This window comes from Arachis ipaensis, chromosome B3 (genome assembly GCF_059453495.1).
Source record: "Arachis ipaensis isolate K30076 ecotype BB chromosome B3, ASM5945349v1, whole genome shotgun sequence".
NCBI classification, from domain to species: domain Eukaryota; kingdom Viridiplantae; phylum Streptophyta; class Magnoliopsida; order Fabales; family Fabaceae; genus Arachis; species Arachis ipaensis.
The window spans coordinates 24,532,341-24,550,715 of record NC_142438.1 but is presented as its reverse complement, the minus strand read 5'-3'; the positions used below and the strand labels follow the sequence as shown (position 1 = coordinate 24,550,715).

General features: G+C 34.8%; 1 protein-coding gene across 1 annotated transcript; it reads left to right on the top strand.

Moving 5' to 3' along the window:
• The first annotated feature begins 269 nt into the window (after positions 1–269).
• On the top strand, positions 270–7,351 carry LOC107632736 (protein trichome birefringence-like 39). The gene is made up of 5 exons (XM_088508139.1): positions 270–651; positions 1,388–1,559; positions 4,946–5,121; positions 5,702–5,860; positions 6,498–7,351. The coding sequence occupies exons 1-5, from the start codon at positions 359–361 to the stop codon at positions 6,784–6,786; spliced, it is 1,089 nt and encodes a 362-aa protein (XP_088364265.1). The 5' UTR covers positions 270–358; the 3' UTR covers positions 6,787–7,351.
• The last annotated feature ends 11,024 nt before the right edge of the window (positions 7,352–18,375 follow it).

Below are 18,375 nucleotides of genomic sequence, written 5' to 3'. Positions count from 1 at the left end.
TTATTTAATCAATTCAAATTGATTACATACTTATTATATCTAATATTATACATTTATTTTAAAAGTAATTAATAAATATAAAACTCGATAATTTTAAACAAATTTTTATTATTTTTCAAACATCTCTATAAGAAAGAAAATGGAAGCAAGTTGTTCTCTACTCTTTTGTCCTTTCACACCCATGTGAATAAGTGAAAAGCCCTCTTTACCCCTGTCTCTCAGATCAAACAGTCACTTAATGTTACACACACAGCTATTATATATACACTTGTTTGTGACAAGGTTCCCTTGAGAACACGTCCTTTATTTATTTTCTTTCCTTAGAAAAAAGAGAAGGGGGGTATCGAAACCCAAGAAAATGGGTTCAGTGCCATTACTCCTAAAACTGCTTGCTTCTTCAATATTCTTGTTTCAGATTTGCCACCTAACAAAAGCTTCAAGCTTGAATGAAAATGAAAATGGACCGAATAGAGAGCTTGTAGGAAAATGCAACATGTTCCGTGGGAAGTGGGTGTATGACCCTTCATATCCTCTTTATGACCCTTCAAAGTGTCCATTCATAGATCCACAATTCAATTGCCAGAAGAATGGAAGGTCTGATAAAATGTACCAGAAGTTTAGGTGGATGCCATTTTCATGTCCCATGCCAAGGTACCTTTTTTCTTCCTCTCTTTTTCTATTTATTATTATCACATTTTACTATTTTACTCACTTTCCATTCTTCTTCACCATCTTTATCTTCTAGTACTGTTTTCTGGTGCTCCTCATAGTATTAATATTAAGTCTTATGTTACATTCGCTTTTACTCTCAAAATAAAGTGTTTTTTTTTTTTCGTTTTTATTACTCATTAAGAATGTATCTAAACGTGACATGACATAATTTTTTCAAAATAATAAGCGAGATATATATATTTAAAATAAATTTTAATAAAAAATAAATAAATAATTATCCAAATCAATCCCATTTTTAAAATCAGATTTTTAGTTCTCAAGTTTTAAATTACACTAATATTAAAGAAACTATTTTAAAATTTAACAAACTAAAATATTCAATTTTAAAAATTCGAAAACTAATTTAAATAATTACTCAAAATAAAATTAGATAAAAAATGAATATTTTTAATAAATTCATAAAAACACATAATAATTTTGTTTTTTTTTTTTTTACTTTTGCTTTATTAAAAAATAATTTTCCCTTTTCACTCCAATTTTACTTTTCAGGTAACATTATTCCTTTAGATATACTAGTTTTTTCATTGTATTATATTTTGAATTGGAAATCTACTATTAATATATGACAATAATTTTTCTTTATGAATACAAGTTCTGGGGGTTGAATTAATAATTAAGGGTGGACATTATAGTAATTGTCGTGTATGTTAATCAGGTTCAATGGGTTGGAGTTCTTGGAGAAATTCAAGGGGAAGAAGATCATGTTTGTGGGTGACTCATTGAGTTTGAATCAGTTTAATTCATTAGCGTGTATGATTCATGCTTGGGTGCCCAAATCGAGAACCACTTTCAGACAAAAAGATGCCATCTCCTCTGTCATATTCCAGGTCTCTCTTTTCTTTTTCTTTTCTTTTCTTTTTCCCTCCATGTGCTGTTTTATTTCTCGACAAGTGTTGCTAGTATTTTGTAACACAGACACGTTGGGATAAGACATCCAAAGTCCAACAAAAATGCTAACACAAAGATGTTATTGTATTAGTTTTTTCTATGTTAGATGCTTAATTGCATTTTTGAAATTAAACATTGAATTTAAATTTAAAGGATATTAGAGAATTATTAAAATTTATTATTTTTTATTATTAATTAGTTATTAATATTTAAAAATATGAGATAAAATATGTTATTGGATTATTAGACTAAAAAAATTAAATTAAAAAAATTGAATTAATAATTAAATGATAATAAAAAATAAAATTTTGATGGTTCCTAGTTTCTTTAATTTTATTGTGTCAATTATTTTAATCCATTAAATATATTTTTGTTTTATTATTTTTTGTTTATCTTATGTGTATAGATATTAACCATTATTAGGGTAATTATAACTTAAAATATTAATATATGGGCAAATCAGTAATAAGGCAAGGGGAGCAAAATTTTACACGAATCAGCCAAAACAAAAAGTGCTTTATGAATCCACCAATATGCACGTTTATATGTAGTTCGAACCAGCTAAATTCGAACTCCATTTCTACATAATTCGAACTAGGTTGGTTCGAATTATACACAAACACACGCACACATAATTCGAACCAGCTGGGTTCGAATTATACACAAACACACGCGCACACTAATTCGAATCTACCTGATTCGAATTACACACAGTTATTCATGGTATAATTCGAATTATGCTCATGAATATTTTTTAATAAATTATATCATGAATTATACCATGAATATCTGTGTGTATAATTCGAATTAGGTAGATTCAAATTAGTGTGTGCGTGTATTTGTGTATAATTCGAACCCAGCTGGTTCGAATTATGTGTGTGCGTGTATTTGTGTATAAACGTGTATTGATGGATTTATGAAGCAGTTTTTGTTTTGGCTGATTCGTATAAAATTTTGCTCCCCTTGACTTATTATTGTAATTTACCCTTAATATATTTTAGGTAAAGTATTCTTTATGTTATAATGCCCTTTAAAATATTCAAGAATATTTTAACCACAAACAACGTTGTTAAAGCTACCGACAAATGGTGAATATATTCTTGAATATTATTTTTTTTTGTAATTTATAGAAAAATGTGTTCTTATATAGATAGAAAAACTTGTTAATAATGTAGAGTGAAAAGAAGACTATAATATCTTAAACTTTGTTATAATTAGGTTGATTTTTTAATGAATATTTCACCATTTTTATTAGTAGTATTCTTTATTGAGCTAACCGTGGAATAATATTGAGTTACTTAAAATATTTATAATATAAATAAGACAAAAAGGAAGACTAAAAATAATATTAAGGCTTATGCTAAATGTTTGTATAAAAATAATACTCTAATCATTTATCTTTTACATATAGGTTGACGATTATTTTAAAACAAAAGAAAATATAAATCTTACCTTTGTATGTATCTCGCTCCGTACTAATTAATCTATCCTTTTTCATTCATTTAAAATAAAACATGGCTCTTTTCCGCTCGTCTTTAAAAACATTTACAAAAGAAAGGTGTGCAGAAAATGATTGCTTTAATTTTTTCTTTTACCTTTTCAAAAAAAAAAATTAAGAATAAAGTATTGATGTAAAAATTAAGAACGTTCTTAATATTTGGAGTAGGTCCTAATTTTATTTTTTACTCTTTGGTCAAAATATTTTTTTTTTAATTTAATTTGGATGTTTATTTTTTATTTAATAAGTAATAAATTAAAGTGGGAGCAATATTTGATTTGATCGGTGGGAACCCTTTGCTTCCTGCTGGGGACATTGCTAGCTCATTGTCGGTATAAATAAATGAATAATAATTATATATATGATTTTTTTTTCACTTTCAGCTTTTCTGATAAAAAGTCACTCTTTTTTTAATAAAAATATTAATTATTTATATAAAATTTATAATATGTAATTTTCTATATAAACTAAAGTTTAAACTTTTCTGAAAATATAAATAGAGTAATTTGAAGAAATATTTTTTTAGCATTTTAAATTACATATTATCAAATATCAATAATTTAAAAAAAAAAAACTCAAATTACAAATATACCTTGTATATATGTATCTATAGTTCTATACTATGGCATGACTCATATTAACTCAATTCATTACAATCTACCGCTTTTCAGTTTTTTTGTTTTATGTATGTTTTGTTATCCATGCAAGTCCTATCAACTTCTCTTTCATCTTTATTTTTCCTTAAAAAGTTATAGGGTATTTGTGTTTTATCAAGTATTTTGCATATATTTTGTGCCATTTTGAAGCAATTGAGTATGAGCACTAAAATTTGGGACATTGTTGAACTTTGAAGGGATAATTATTGTTGTTGTATGTTATTATTAAGGAATTCACTTACTCAGAAACAAAAGCTAACTTTTACTACTACATACGTGCCTATTCATTTATTATTTATTTTTTATTCTCATAATCAATAGCCGTAAATTCAAACATTAAAATTTAAAACTAAATATCTCAAATCTCTTTGTACATTTTCTTGAACTGTTAATTTTTCCAATTGGCCAAATTCAAACGTGCACGAAATTTTCATAGTACGAAAAGATAAAGATAAAAGGACAAAATTTTAGTTACCAATTATTAGGACAGACGTGGAGTCCCAGTTAACCATATATTCATTTGGTTTCAATAATGAGGAAACTGTTTTACTCACTTTATTTTCATTATTATTTTTCTCAGTTACAGTATTTTTTCCAATTCTTTGTTTCCGTCTATTTTCTACTTTTGTATAGAAAATCTATTAACTGCTTTTCGTGTCCATTTTGTTCAACCAATACTGGCCAAAGCCTAATTAATTGCTTCATATACAAACTTTTCAATCAAATGTCTCAGTTGGCAATGATTAGAGAAAGCGATCTAATTTTTCATGCCAGTTTTTATGTTAAACCAGAAACTGTACTTAACATATATTATTTTTTCTTTTCTTTTCTTTTCTTTTTACATATTTGCCTTTTCATTATGTTAGTTTATGATATAAGTTTCCATAATACTATGCTGCCAATTTCATACTACTAGAAATAATTATACATAATTGCATGTGTTTAGTTGAGATTCGGAAGATAATAAAAAAGATGATTAATTGTATTGTGTATAGTTTTCACCTTTTCAGTATCTGATTAGTGATTATAGCTGGTCTAGCTCAAATTTGATGCATTTACGTGTATTTAGTTCTGTAAATGCAATATTATTACTACAACTTACAAGTTATATGCAATACTTACATTGTGTAATTTGACAAATAAAAATAAAAATGTTGTGGAACATTTTCAGGACTATGGGGTAGAATTATATCTGTACCGAACAGCATATTTGGTAGATCTTGACCATGAAAAAGCAGGGCGAGTTTTGAAGCTTGACTCAATCAAGAGTGGTGACGCTTGGAGAGGAATGGACGTTCTGGTTTTCAACACGTGGCATTGGTGGACCCACACCGGAAACGCACAACCGTATGATCAATTCTTTTTTTTTTTTTTAAAATAAACTATCAAAACCAAAATAATATCCAAGAAATTTTAGTATTAACTTAATACCAAAAAAAAAAAACTGAAAAAGTTTGAAAATAATAAATATTTAAAACAAATAAAAATTTATATACCTATATTGTTATGTAAAGTTAATAATTAAAAAAATTATATAATTTAATATATTTGATTAAATTATATAATATTTTTAATTATTAATTTCATGTAAAAATAATTACACGTAAATTATTTTGAAAAGAAAATCCAGTTATCAAATAATTCTATTTTTATAATAAAAATTTATACTCGTGTCGTCCACTCACATTTACGAAATCAAGGTTATTTATTAACGAAAACAAGATTATTTGACGTTTGAATTTTTATTTTGTCAAATATCTACTTTTTTTTTTTTTGAGATTATTTGTCTTTTTTTCCTTTCAGAATCTTCGTTGTCAGTTTTTCAATTTTTGGATAGCATGGCATCTTCCTAGTTTGTGTGTCTTTTTTCATAAAAAGAAACAACTACCTCTGTATCTTCATATCCATATTCAAATTTTGATGGCAGGTGGGACTATGTTCGAATTAATAACAAGTTGTACAAAGACATGAACCGTATGGTTGCATTCTACACAGGGCTAACAACATGGGCCAGGTGGGTTGAGACGAACATAAATCCATCACAAACCAAGGTCTTCTTCTTAGGCATTTCCCCTGTGCATTACCAGTAAGTTATTCATTTCTCCTTCACTCTCCTTCATTAATCCATCACTTAATTATATTTTACTGCCCTAAATTTCTCAACATATACATGCTCTATAGCTTCTACTATATGTATTTTGCTTAACATAAGCGTAATTATATACCCTTTCAAACTTTACATTATGTGCAAATTATCCCAATTTTTTTTAAAAAGAGAAATGCAACTTTGACATTCTCAAATTTGATACATGTGTTTTATTATTACTAATTTAATTATTAAAAAAAAAAAACAAAATGGTACATTGAGAAACCTTATGAATTCAATTTTCATATTCTTCTTAAAGTTAAAGAGTTGAAGTACACATGACCTAAAATTTATTTAATTATATGGTACTAGTTCTTAGTTAATAATTTATTATGGTGTTCAATTTATGGTATATGCGGTTGCGGTAATATTAGGAAAACAATATCTAAAATTATCTTATACAACATAACATCCATAATTTCATATACATAACATTCATAATTACATATTTATTACATCTAAAATTATATAATTATTTTAGTGAATAATTAATGAATACTAAATAAAGTAATTTTTAACTGTTTGAACTTGTTTTTTACTATCTCCCAAACATTATTGATATGGGTGTATATGTTAGGGGGAGAGATTGGAATCAACCAGAAAAGTCATGTATGAGTCAGACAGAACCATTCTTTGGGTTGAAGTACCCGGGAGGGACACCAATGGCTTGGACTGTGGTGAGCAAGGTGCTTAATAGAATAACAAAGCCAGTGTATTTCTTGGATGTGACCACTCTCTCACAGTACAGAAAAGATGCACACCCTGAAGCCTATAGTGGAGTTATGGCTACAGATTGTAGCCATTGGTGTCTACCAGGTCTTCCTGATACTTGGAATGAGCTTCTTCATGCTTCTCTTGCTGGTTGAAGTAGACTTTGAAAACTTTGTTTGTTAGGTCAAAATTGTTCTGGAACATATCTTTATGTGTGAGATATTACGTTGATGGTGGTTACTTCTATATGAAAACATCATGATGTAAAAATGGTAGCGTGGACTGTTAGATGGTTTGATATATTTGATTGAATATATTTGATTAAACCATCTACCGGTTCGTAATATCATTTTTAGACGAAGATGTGAAAGTAATCACCTACGTTGATTTTTATTCTTTTTATTGTTGGATAGGAAAACCCAATGTAAATGGATTGGGTTTTGCATCATATCCAATAATAAATAAAGGATAGATGGACGTAATGTTTTATGCTACGTATGTATACGTGTAATAGTAGTAATTGTTAGATGAAAACCAATTGTTTTCAACTCTAGGGGACATTTAATTTTGCAATTTGTTGGTTTAAGTGGACAATAAGTAGGCTTGGTGCTCTAAATTGTAAATGTAGATTAGTGTGGCAGAAACTTGCCTTGCATTGTACTATTGTAATTGTTTTCTTCGTCGACTGTCAATAATGAATAATGTAACTTAGTAATCAAATTTATTTTCACAATCTTAATTTACAGAGCCAAAGTGATTTTTCTTATGAATATCTTAGTATCTAACTTTTTTAGTAACAAATGTGTTTTAAATTCAATTTCAGAGATGAAGAATTCAATTTTTAAATTCAATTTTAAAGCCTTTATTCTTATAGAGTCTCTCTTTTTCTTCACAAATTAACATAGATGTAGAATTTAATCGCATCAAAATTAAAAGTAAGAAAGGTAGAACGTGAGGAGAAAGCAAATATGCGAGGCGAGTAAGCAAAATAAAATGCAAACATGAAAAAAAGAACAGAGGTTTAGCTCATGGATTTTAAAACTTTTTTTTACCAGCTTAAAGAGTAAAGAAATGTTTTTTTGGTGAGAAAAGTATTTTCAAGATCTTGAATAATTATAGAACAAGATGCCAAATGAAGGGTTGAGATGGCATCCGTACAGCAGTTGTTGAAAATGCTAGTTTTCTTTGCATCTCATTTTCATTTTAGTAATTATATTAGTTGTGGTTTAGTTGTTTGTTAATTAAATAAGTTGCAAGTATTTGCTTGATATTGATTGGGCTGTTTCTTGTTTGGAATCTTGGCTTAATCTTTGATGAAGATGTGCACTAAACATTAAGTCTTTGTCTCATTGTCTAGATGAATTTTGAGTTTGATTTATATGTTGTAGCTATCATATGCGTTAAATTATATCCTTGTTTGGCAATTTGTTTTTGAATTGTGCACCTTGGATGATCATTGATATTATTCAAGATTGGATTTTATCAAAACACTTATACTTTGCTTTAATTTACTAATACCTAGTGGGTTTGAATATTCATGTTTTGATTGCATCCTAGGACAAATTATTTATAAGTGCATATTAAATTAAGTGAATTGAGTTGAAATTACTTGTTCATCATGATTTTCATATCAAATTCATCACATGACCGGTACTTGTTTGTTGTTAATGCCTTGCATTTGTTTGAGTGACTTGACTTGATTCTTGTCAAGTTTGTTACTTTTTGCAACAAGTACCTTTACCATGTGACTATTTCACTATGTTTCATGATGAATAATGATTTTTCTTTTCATTATTAGATTGGTTATTGTTTATTGTGCTTCTATATCAATTTTGCTCTTTCACTTGCACAATTTCAATATCCAATATCTCATATATTCGATTCACTTTAGTTGTGGTCACCTAGGTTTGTTTGTGCCTATACTCTTACTTATTCTTTACTTGTAACCTAAGCTACTTAATTGAGAAACACATGCTATTTCTTTTTGATTGTGTGGTTGTCGTTTTACCCGACCAATGTGTATGTTCTAAACCATGCACACTTAGAATATACATATTGTCTTTTATCAATACCACACTCATATGAACTCTTCCTCAATTCCTGTTTAATTGTTTTATACAGCAGTTCGAGCCCCAGTGACCACCAGCTGAAGGAGGAGCCTCTTAGATCTTCATCTCCCGAATTATGTGCATGCATGAAGGACCGTGCAATGATTAAGTGTGGAGGAGGATCCGCAACTTCGGGGCATAAATTTCTCTTTCTCAACACTTTGCACTATTTTTTAGTTTTAGTAGTTATGAATTTTGTGAATATTTGTTAATATTTCATTGTATTACACTTTGCTTAGTTTGCTCTCACACACACATCTTGGCTTGCTTATAGTCTTATTGTAGTAAATATTTGCATTTGCATGTTGCCTAGTATAAGAAATGAGTTAGTAAAAACAATAAAGGATTTTTAAGAAATTTCTTTTAGGGCATTCCATTGATTAGATTTGAAAACTTGTTTTTTTCAACTTACTTGAAGTATTCTTCTTATGGAACATAGAAAAGAGCTTGAACAAAACACTTAGTGAGATTTGAGCTTTAATTGTGTGGTTTCATATTTTCAACCACAAATTTTGTTCTTGTGTGTTATACTCCTTTATGATTGTTTAGATTTGCTTGAGTTTTTATGTCCTATATTTGGTGTTTTGAATGCATTTAGTATGATTGAGGTCATTTTTGAAATTGAACTCACTAACTCATATGGCCAACCCTTATAGCTACCATTGTAAACCACTTTTGAGCCTTTTAATCTCCCTTTATTCTAATTTTTAAGCACATCATTCTCCCTAAGTGAAATACCATTATGTCCATGAATTGTATCTTTGATTAGCTTGGGTTGAGGAGTGTGTGTTACTCAAGTGTGGGGGAGATTTGTGGAAAACATTGGTAATCAGTTTATTTTGGGTATTCATTGTGAAATTTTGGAAAAAAAATAATGGATAAACACTCATGCATTCATTACTTGAAACATATGCCTCTCTCTTTGCTAATAAAAGAAAATTTAGGTGTATATACTTTTGCAAAAAAAAAAAAAAAAAAAAGAAGAGAAAAAGAGAAAAAGAAAAAGGAATGAATGATAATAATAATGTTAAATAAAGATGTATATGTATGAGAATTAGAAAGAAGATGCATGAGTGAGTGAGAAAAAGGAGATGAATGGGAAATTAGGTTGTTTTCTTTTGTGTAAATAGGTTAATATAGGATTAGGTGGGATACTTGAGCTAATCAAAGATCTAATCTACTAGTTCACTTAACCATATTAATCCTACCCTTATCCTAACCCCATTACAACCCTCCAAAGACCTAATGATATTTGTATTCATGCATCAAGTATTTGTTGATTGTTAGATGCCTAGCAAATCCTAGAAAACATGATTAAAGGAGAATTGAGTGATTAAGCCCTAAATATTGAACGACTAGAGTGTATACACATCTTGTGAGGGGTTCGATCGTTCAATTTTATGATTCCATCTCTTATCTTGTGTTTTCTTGCAAGTTGTTAAAATTAATTTTGAAAACTTCAAATCAAATCTTTGAACATTGATCATATTGCATTAATTTCTTTCCTTGGCTCTAATGATCTATTTTGGATTAATTGAAAATCTCTTGTTTATTTTTTTGCCAAACTCAATAGGAAACCATAATATAGATATAGATAGATAGCATTTAGTATAGTTGCATGCATGTAGATAGTGTATTAAATAAGTTGCTTGCCCCTTTTACCTTTCTCCTTTGATTGTGATTAGCATGAGGGCATGCTATTGTTTAAGTGTGGGAGAATTGATGAATCCATATTTAATGATAAATTTTGGATTAATTTGGGTGGATTTCATCATATAAACCCACATTTATTCACCTAAATAGCATGCTTTTGTGTTTTCTCTCTAAATTATGTCTAATTATAAAAACATGCTATTTTTGTACTTAATTTGATCAATTTTATTCCAGTTTCATTCTATTTGATGCCTTGATAGTTTTGATGAGTAATTTCAGGTGTAATAGATAGGAATGGCTTGATAAGAATGGAAGAGAAGCATGAAATTGGGATAAAACATGAAAAAAACAAAGAAGAAGCACATAGCTAAGTGTGCGTACGCACAATATCCTGTGCGTACGCATAAGAGAAAATCAGCATGTGTGCGTACGCACAAGTCCCTGCACGTGACTTCATTAAAAAGTCACGTGCTCGCGATTTGGGGGGCTTTTTGGCCATTTTCTGAAGGCTTTGGAGCATATAAGGAGGGCAAGCAACCACACAACAGACCATACATTATACAACACACTTAGATAGTTTTTAGGGTAGTTTTAGGCTAGTTTCTCTTAGGTTTTCTCTCAACTTTCTTAGTATTTAACTAGGGTTTATGCTACAAATTTGCATTTTTCAATTTTGATCTTGGATTATAATTATTTTCATTGTAAGTATTCTTTAATTTTCTCTTTTATTGCACTACTTGTTCTACACTTTCTTATATTTTAATGCACTTTATCAATATACATATAGTTTTGCAATTTTGAGTCTTGGTTGATGAATTTGATGTTTAGTGATTTTTATATTTTTATTGAGTTGCCATTGTTGATTTTGTTCTTTGGTTGTTCATAGTTTTTATCATTTTCTTAATTTTGCCATGTTTTATGATTATGCCCACCATGCGTTTGATGAAATACCAATTTTTATTATGGGGTAGATTTTCTCCCCTTGGCTTGGAAAAACGAATTTATAGAATACTAGAGTCATAATGTCCGATATTTAGTGATAATTCTTGGGTTGTTAGTTGTTATTGTTTGCACTAACGCTAGCTTTTTACTAAGGTAATTAGTAAGTTAGCTAGTATTTGTGGATTAATAACAATTATGCTCACTTGACTTACTCTTCGATGTTAAGGGTTGACTAGGTGAGATTAATCCATCATAATTATCATAGTTGTGGTTATGGCAAGGAAAGAATTCCATAACTCATCCCAAGTCAAGGTTCCATTTATGTTTTGAACCACTTTTCCATCAATTTTGAGCTTTACTTGTTCATATTACATACATAGTTCTTTTATCCCTTTATTAGTTTATTAATTACAATTTTGATCGTTCTTTTATTTCTTAATTGCTTGCTTCCTTATTGAAAACACCCCTTGATTTTCACAACCAAAATTGTGCGCTTATTGTCACTAGTTCCTAGGGAAGACAACCCGAGGTTTAACTACTCTCAATTATTTTGTATTTGAAATTTAAACTTTGATTGATGGAATTTAATTGCCAGTTTGGACTATGCTATCGACGAAGTGATTCTTATTTTTGAAAAATTCTAAACTAGCACAGATTTTCATCATCACCCCCAAAAAGCAGCATGGATTACAACGGACGTGTTGTTGGTCATCCTTCTCAGCCCAGTGATGACATAGAGATATAATCGGAAGGGTGTTCTGTGCAGCAGCGATGACCTAGGAAGAGCACCATCTGCTCAGTGTCCAAGCTCATTGCCACTGATAAGGTTGGAATATGGAAGTTCGAATGGCGGAGGTGTCGCATGGTTGTCAACAACGGCGACGGCACCGAGTGAACCTTGAAGGTCTTCGATGGCCGCTGAAATTGATCTGCGACGGGAGAAAGAAGACAGGACATAGCCCTTCCAAGTCACAGCGAGACGAAGAAGATGGCATCGCGCGAAATGGTGTTGCCAGGAAGAAGTTCGGAAAACAGCAGCAATGGAGGCGGAATCAAAGATAGAAGACCCGCGTGGAGGAGGAAAAACGGGTTGAGGAAGGGGAAGCTGATGGGATTTGGGTCGGGTCCTCTTTGTGGGCCTAGACGCATGTCCAAAAATTAAAAAAATTGACCAAACAGAACTCCATATTTTAATAAAGTTACCAAATTCTCCTGTACAACTTCATGTTCTACATTGACATTTATATCTGAAAATACCTCAAGGGGATGAAAAAGATTTTAGGCTAAATCCCAACTAATTTCAAGAAGTATGTTAATTTTGGGCTTGGAGTTTGAAAAATATTTGTTGGTCTTTTTTAAGTTATTGTAATTTGAAGTTACACCAAAGTTAGAGGTTAGAGATAGCATGTAGAAAATTTAGAATGGAGAAGAAAGGTTTTGATTTTGACAAAATGATCCCCATAAAATGATAACGATAAAATAGTCATCTTGGTTTTCGAAAGATTTTGATTTTGACAAAATGATCCCTATAAAATGATAACGATAAAATGATATCCAAAATATATTCTGTTTGACAAAATGATTTAAACACTAGTCAATAATTAATTTTTTTAGTCAACTGTTAAAATTTTTATGATATTCCTAGCCTACCCTTAATTATATTTTTCTCTCAAATATCATCAACGTCACCTTTATCTCTCCTATTCTATCCCACTACTACCATTTTATATTGCTATCCTCACTTACTTTCATCATCATCGATTTCTATCTCAGCCAATCTCACTGTCACTACGCATTACCTCATCCACCACCGCCCACCTACGGCTGGAATCATCATCATCGTCATTATCATTATCATTACTACCAATACTATCAAACTAATTCTATTTCCACATATCACACCTTCACCCATTGGCAATATTATCGTCCTCACCCGACCCCACCCCACCCTACCCGTCGCATCATCTCACCTATTACTATTATCACTTTCAATCTCTACTATCAAGCACTTAATTCTAACTCCTTCATCACCATCATAACCCAAAATTATCATTATCATCATCAATAATAATAAATAAAAAAAACAGAAATTGAGAGGAAGAAACAAATTAAAAACGACAGAAAGAAAAAATGTCTAAAAAGGATGACACTGAAATAGTAGCCAACGGTTCAACTTTCACCCATTTGGTGTAATAATCAATGGCTACAATTAGATACTTGACCTGTCCCAAGGCCATTGGGAAAGGGCCCAGCAGGTCGAATCCCCATTGGGAGAAGGGTCATGGGGCCAAAACGGAGCTTAGCTCTTCTGCCGGTGTGTTGTGGAAGTTCACCTTTTCTTGGCATCTCCTGCATTTCTTAAGGGACTCCCGAGCATCAGCCATTATGGAGGGCTAGTAGTAACCAGCTCTAACGAGCTTCTGAGCTAAGGATTTTCCCCCAATGTGGTGTCCGTAACACCCCTCATGCATTTCTCTCAAGACATACTCCGTCTGATCGGGCTGCAAGCACTTCAGCACGGGTTGGTTGAGCTCTCTCTTGTATAGCTGCCCTTGTACCACTGCGTATTTGGCAGCCTCTCTTCTCACAACCTTGGCTTCTTTCTTGTTTTTCAGAAGCTCCACTTCCTTGAGAAAATGTTAGATTGGGCTGATCCAAGAAGGAGGTTCCTCTTGGGTCAAGCAAAGGGTCACTGACGACTCCTTTACCAAGCCTTGGATGAGAGATCGATTTTCCATTCCAGGCTTGGTGCTCGCCAATTTTGACGAGAGATCTGCTCTAACATTTCTCTCTCTAAGTACATGTTGGACCACTACCTCTTCAAAATCCTTGCACAATTGTTTCATTTTTTTCAGATATTTTTGAAATAACGGGTCTCAAGCTTGGTATGTCCCATTCACTTGGGTTGTCATGACATGTGAGTTACTGTTAACTTCAAAATTTTTTGCCCTGACCTGCTTGGCTAGGATCAAGCCGCCGATCATAGCTTTGTATTCAGCTTGGTTGTTAGAAATTGGGAATTCGAATTAAATAGACTGCTCGTAAGTTATTCCTTCCGAGCTTTTTAAAATAATCCCAGCTCCTCTAAACGCTTGGTTGGAAGCTCCGTCTACATGGAGCTTCCACCGTGTGCTCGGGACCTTGGGAGCATCTCCAGTCATTTCAACCAAGAAATCAACCATTGCTTGCGCTTTGATTGTGTGACAGGGTTCATACTGGATATCATACTGAGACAGTTCTATTGCCCAGGTCATCATTTTTCCCGCTAGGTCAGGCTTTTTCTAGATTTGTTGGATGGCCTGATTAGTTCGCAGGGTGATCGGGTACCCTTTGGAGTATTACCTTAACCTTCGAGAAGAGATCAATAGGGCAAAAGCTAATTTTTATAGCCTGGTATATCTCAGCTCTGCTCCCTAAAGTACCTTACTTATGAAATATACAGGCTGTTGTTGCTTGATCTCTTCCCGGACAATGGCCTCATCCGTGACTATCAGGTACAGGTACAAGGTCTCCCCTTCTTTTGGTTTACTGAGGACTGGTGGCTCCAACAAGATTTTCTTGAAGTAGTTTAAAGGGGTCCACTCGAAGGTCATCCCCTTCTTCATTAAGTTAAAGAAAGATAGCACTTTTGTTGCCAAGGCGCCGAGGAAGCAAGATAGGGCTATCAACCTCCTTGCTAGTCTTCGTACGTCCTTTACGCATCCAGGGCTTATCATGCAAAGAACGGCTTCATTTACCCAGGTTGGCTTTTACTCCTCTCTGTATGATCATGAATCCAAGAAATTTCCCCGCTTCCATGGCAAACGCGCACTTCAGAGGGGTTTAGCCTCATGTTGTGCCTTCGGAGTGAGTCAAAGATGACTTTCAGGTTGATTACTAGGCTGTTCGGTTCGGCCATCTTCACCAGTATGTCATCTAGGTAGACCTCTACCGACTAGCCAATATGGTCTTTGAAGACCTTGTTCATCAGCCTTTGGTGTGTCGTCCTTGCATTTTTTAGGCCAAATGGCATGAATTTATAACAGTAAGTCCTTCCTGGCGTTATAAACGCTGTCTTGTCCTCATCAGGCCGATGCATCGAGATCTAGCTGTATCCCAAATATGCATCCATGAAGCTTAAAAATCTATAGCCCGCTACCGTGTCCACCAAGGAATCAATGTTGGGAAGGGGAAACGAGTCATTGGGACACGACTTATTGAGATCTGAGTAATCAACACACATCTTCCACTTTCCATTCGTCTTTTTCACAAGCACCACATTTGAGAGCCATGTGGAGTAGTCGAGTTCTCTAACGAAGCCAGCTTCCAACAAGCTAGCTGTCTGCCTGGCTACCTCGTCAGCTCTCTCTGATGACATCTTTTTTGTTTAATGTGCAACCAGCTGGGCCTCTGGCTTCTCGGCCAAGTGATGTGACATGAAGCCGGGTCTATCCCTGGCATGTCGGCAAGAGTCCAAGTGAAGAGATCTCCATTAGCTCTAATAACATCAATCGAAGGTTCCTTTAACTCATGAGGGAGGTTACAGTTTATGAACGTGAACTTATCCTCCGTGTCCCCTACCTGGAATTTCTCCAGGTCACCTTGTGGTTCTGGCCTCGGGTGCTCGTCGACCCTGCCGTCGAGGTCCGCCAAGAACACCCCAGCTGCCTCCTTTGATTTCTTCCTCAATGTTAAGCCAGTGTTGTCACAAGTAACCGCCGGTTCCATGTCTCCCCGAATCAATCCCACTGATCCTTCGTCCGCCATAAACTTCATTGTCAGGAGCTTTGGGCAAATATTAGCCGATAGTTCATTGATGGTCCTCCTTCCAAGGATGATGTTATACACCGTAGAGTCCCTTAAGACCATGAATTCAGTCATTGTGGACTTCCTGCTTGCCCCGTAGCCTACGCAGATCGGTAGGATGACAGAGCCATCGAGTTTGATGTAATTTTCACCCAACCATACGACCCCATGACGGTGGTCCTTGAGGTTGCTCTCTTTGAGTCTTAGGGCATCGAACACGTTTCGAAATATGATGTTCGAATCATCCCCTGTGTTTAACAAGATTCGTTTGACCAGACCAGTCCCAATCCTTATCGTGATCACCATTGGCTGGTCTTCAAGAAGGTCGTCATACCAGCGGTTCCTAGGGCCAAACGATATCTCAGAGAGCTGTTTGGGAGGAACCTTGCGGTTTCCCGAAGACACGGCTAGCACACTGGCATTTTCTTCGCCGCAGATGTTGACTTAGGTGGGGCATTTCTTCCGACCACCACATTTACCACCATAATTGGGGTTGTGTCTGGGTTCTCAGGGGGACCTTGCCTTAACTTCATAGTTCGACTTCTATCTTCCTCAGAACGCTCTATCTCCATCCTCCTTAGTTCACGGATGAATTGTGAGAACTCACTTAGCTTTTCTTCTCGGATGGCCTGTTCTAGCGCATCTTTCAAGTCAAAACAAACCTGTGTTTTGTGCTCAAAACCTTTGTGATAACCACAGTAAATATTTTTGTTCCCCCAGTGCTATCTTTCAACTGCCTTGGTTTGGCCAGGATGCCCTTCTCTGCAATTTGATGGTAGACTTCAACTATGGGAGCGGTCAATGGAGTGTAATTGGCGAACTTGCCTACCCAAAAAAATGGTTTAAATGGTTTTTCAGATGTCCCTTCTTTTAACACCTCTCTTGGATTTTCGGCGATGCTCATCTGGCGAGCTGGCGGGTTGGCTAGCTGCCCCTTGTTGGCGGCTACCACATGGCTCACCTTCTCGTCGTTGATGTATTCCCTTGCCACGTTTTGTATCTCCTGCATCGTCTAGACTGGTCTGGTGGTCAGGTGCTTTCTAAAGTCCTCATTTACCAAACCGTTAGTGAGGCACAGACTGGCCACCGAGTCTGTAAGGCCGTCAATTTCTAGACACTCATCATTAAATCGGTCAAGATATTTCTTCACCAGTTCGCCGACCCGTTGGGTCACTCCTAGCAGGTTAATCGGGTGTTTCACTTTGGCGATTCGGGTGGTGAACTGTGCTAGGAATTTCTGCGTTATTTCTGCAAAGGCCGTGATGGACCCTTGCCGAAGAAAATTGAACCAATGAATTGCCAGTCCCGTCAAGGTCACGGGGAACGCACAGCAGCTAACGGCGTCACCCACGCCTTCCAAGTTTATTCTGACCTCAAAGGCCGTTAATTGCTCTTGTGGGTCCTTGGTTCCATTATACCTCATGTCCGTTGGCTTGTTGAAGTTCTTCGGTAGCCAGACCTTAAGGATTGATGGATGGAAAGGAGTGGCTCCCATTATAATGGGATCTCGACGTTTCTTCTCTCGATCTTCCCTTCGTTCTCCACGAGCTTCCGATCTGCCATGGGTGTAGGTGAGGGAGTGAGCATCCGTTTGATCACGCCCATCGTCCCACTTGGTGTTTTGTTGGCACTCTTCCGATCTCCTTGACGGGGATCGGGTGCATAAAAGGCTCAGATGAGCGCCTGAACGTGAGCGAGAGTTTCGGCTATACTCGGGATGGTAGTGATCTCTTGCCACCAGTTCCCTCTTCAAGTTCTGGACCCTGTGCCTGAGCTCCTATATGATTCGAGAGTTGTCATCACCGGTACCACCAAACGGGCGCTTTTTCAAAGATCGGTCATGGGAGTCGCCTTGGAGAGAGGGGGTCCTTCGACATTCCCAGGAGGTTCTCGAGCTCACTCTACTCCTACGGCGGCCCCCTGGACGCCCGGTAGCTCCTCCCTCCTCTCGTATTTCCTTCGTACGAAGGATAAGCTCCATGCTCGCGTCAGGTCCCTACAAACAGCGCTAATGTTCGGTTGCTCATCGGAATGGGTGGTCGGTTGTACAGCTAGGTGTGAGCAATGATGGGATGTTGAGTATCAGGACCGGGGAGTGAGCTTGGCGACGAGTATGGCCACGATCGTCGGTGAGTCGGCGGGTGGGGCCATCTGCAAGGACACTTTGATGCTAAAGTAAGCGTCCGTACGATGAGGCGACTAATTAGGGTAAAAAGATGACGTACCTGGGGGAGGGGCAAGTCTCCCTCCCTTTAT

What these genes read in the sequence shown, in the direction of transcription:
- LOC107632736 (XM_088508139.1), top strand. Translation starts at nt 359, where the DNA reads ATGGGTTCAGTGCCATTACTCCTAAAACTGCTTGCTTCTTCAATATTC. An exon ending in CACACCGGAAACGCACAACC is followed by an intron (nt 5,122 to 5,701) that starts GTATGATCAATT and finishes TTTTGATGGCAG; the next exon opens with GTGGGACTATGTTCGAATTA. An exon ending in ATTTCCCCTGTGCATTACCA is followed by an intron (nt 5,861 to 6,497) that starts GTAAGTTATTCA and finishes TGTATATGTTAG; the next exon opens with GGGGAGAGATTGGAATCAAC.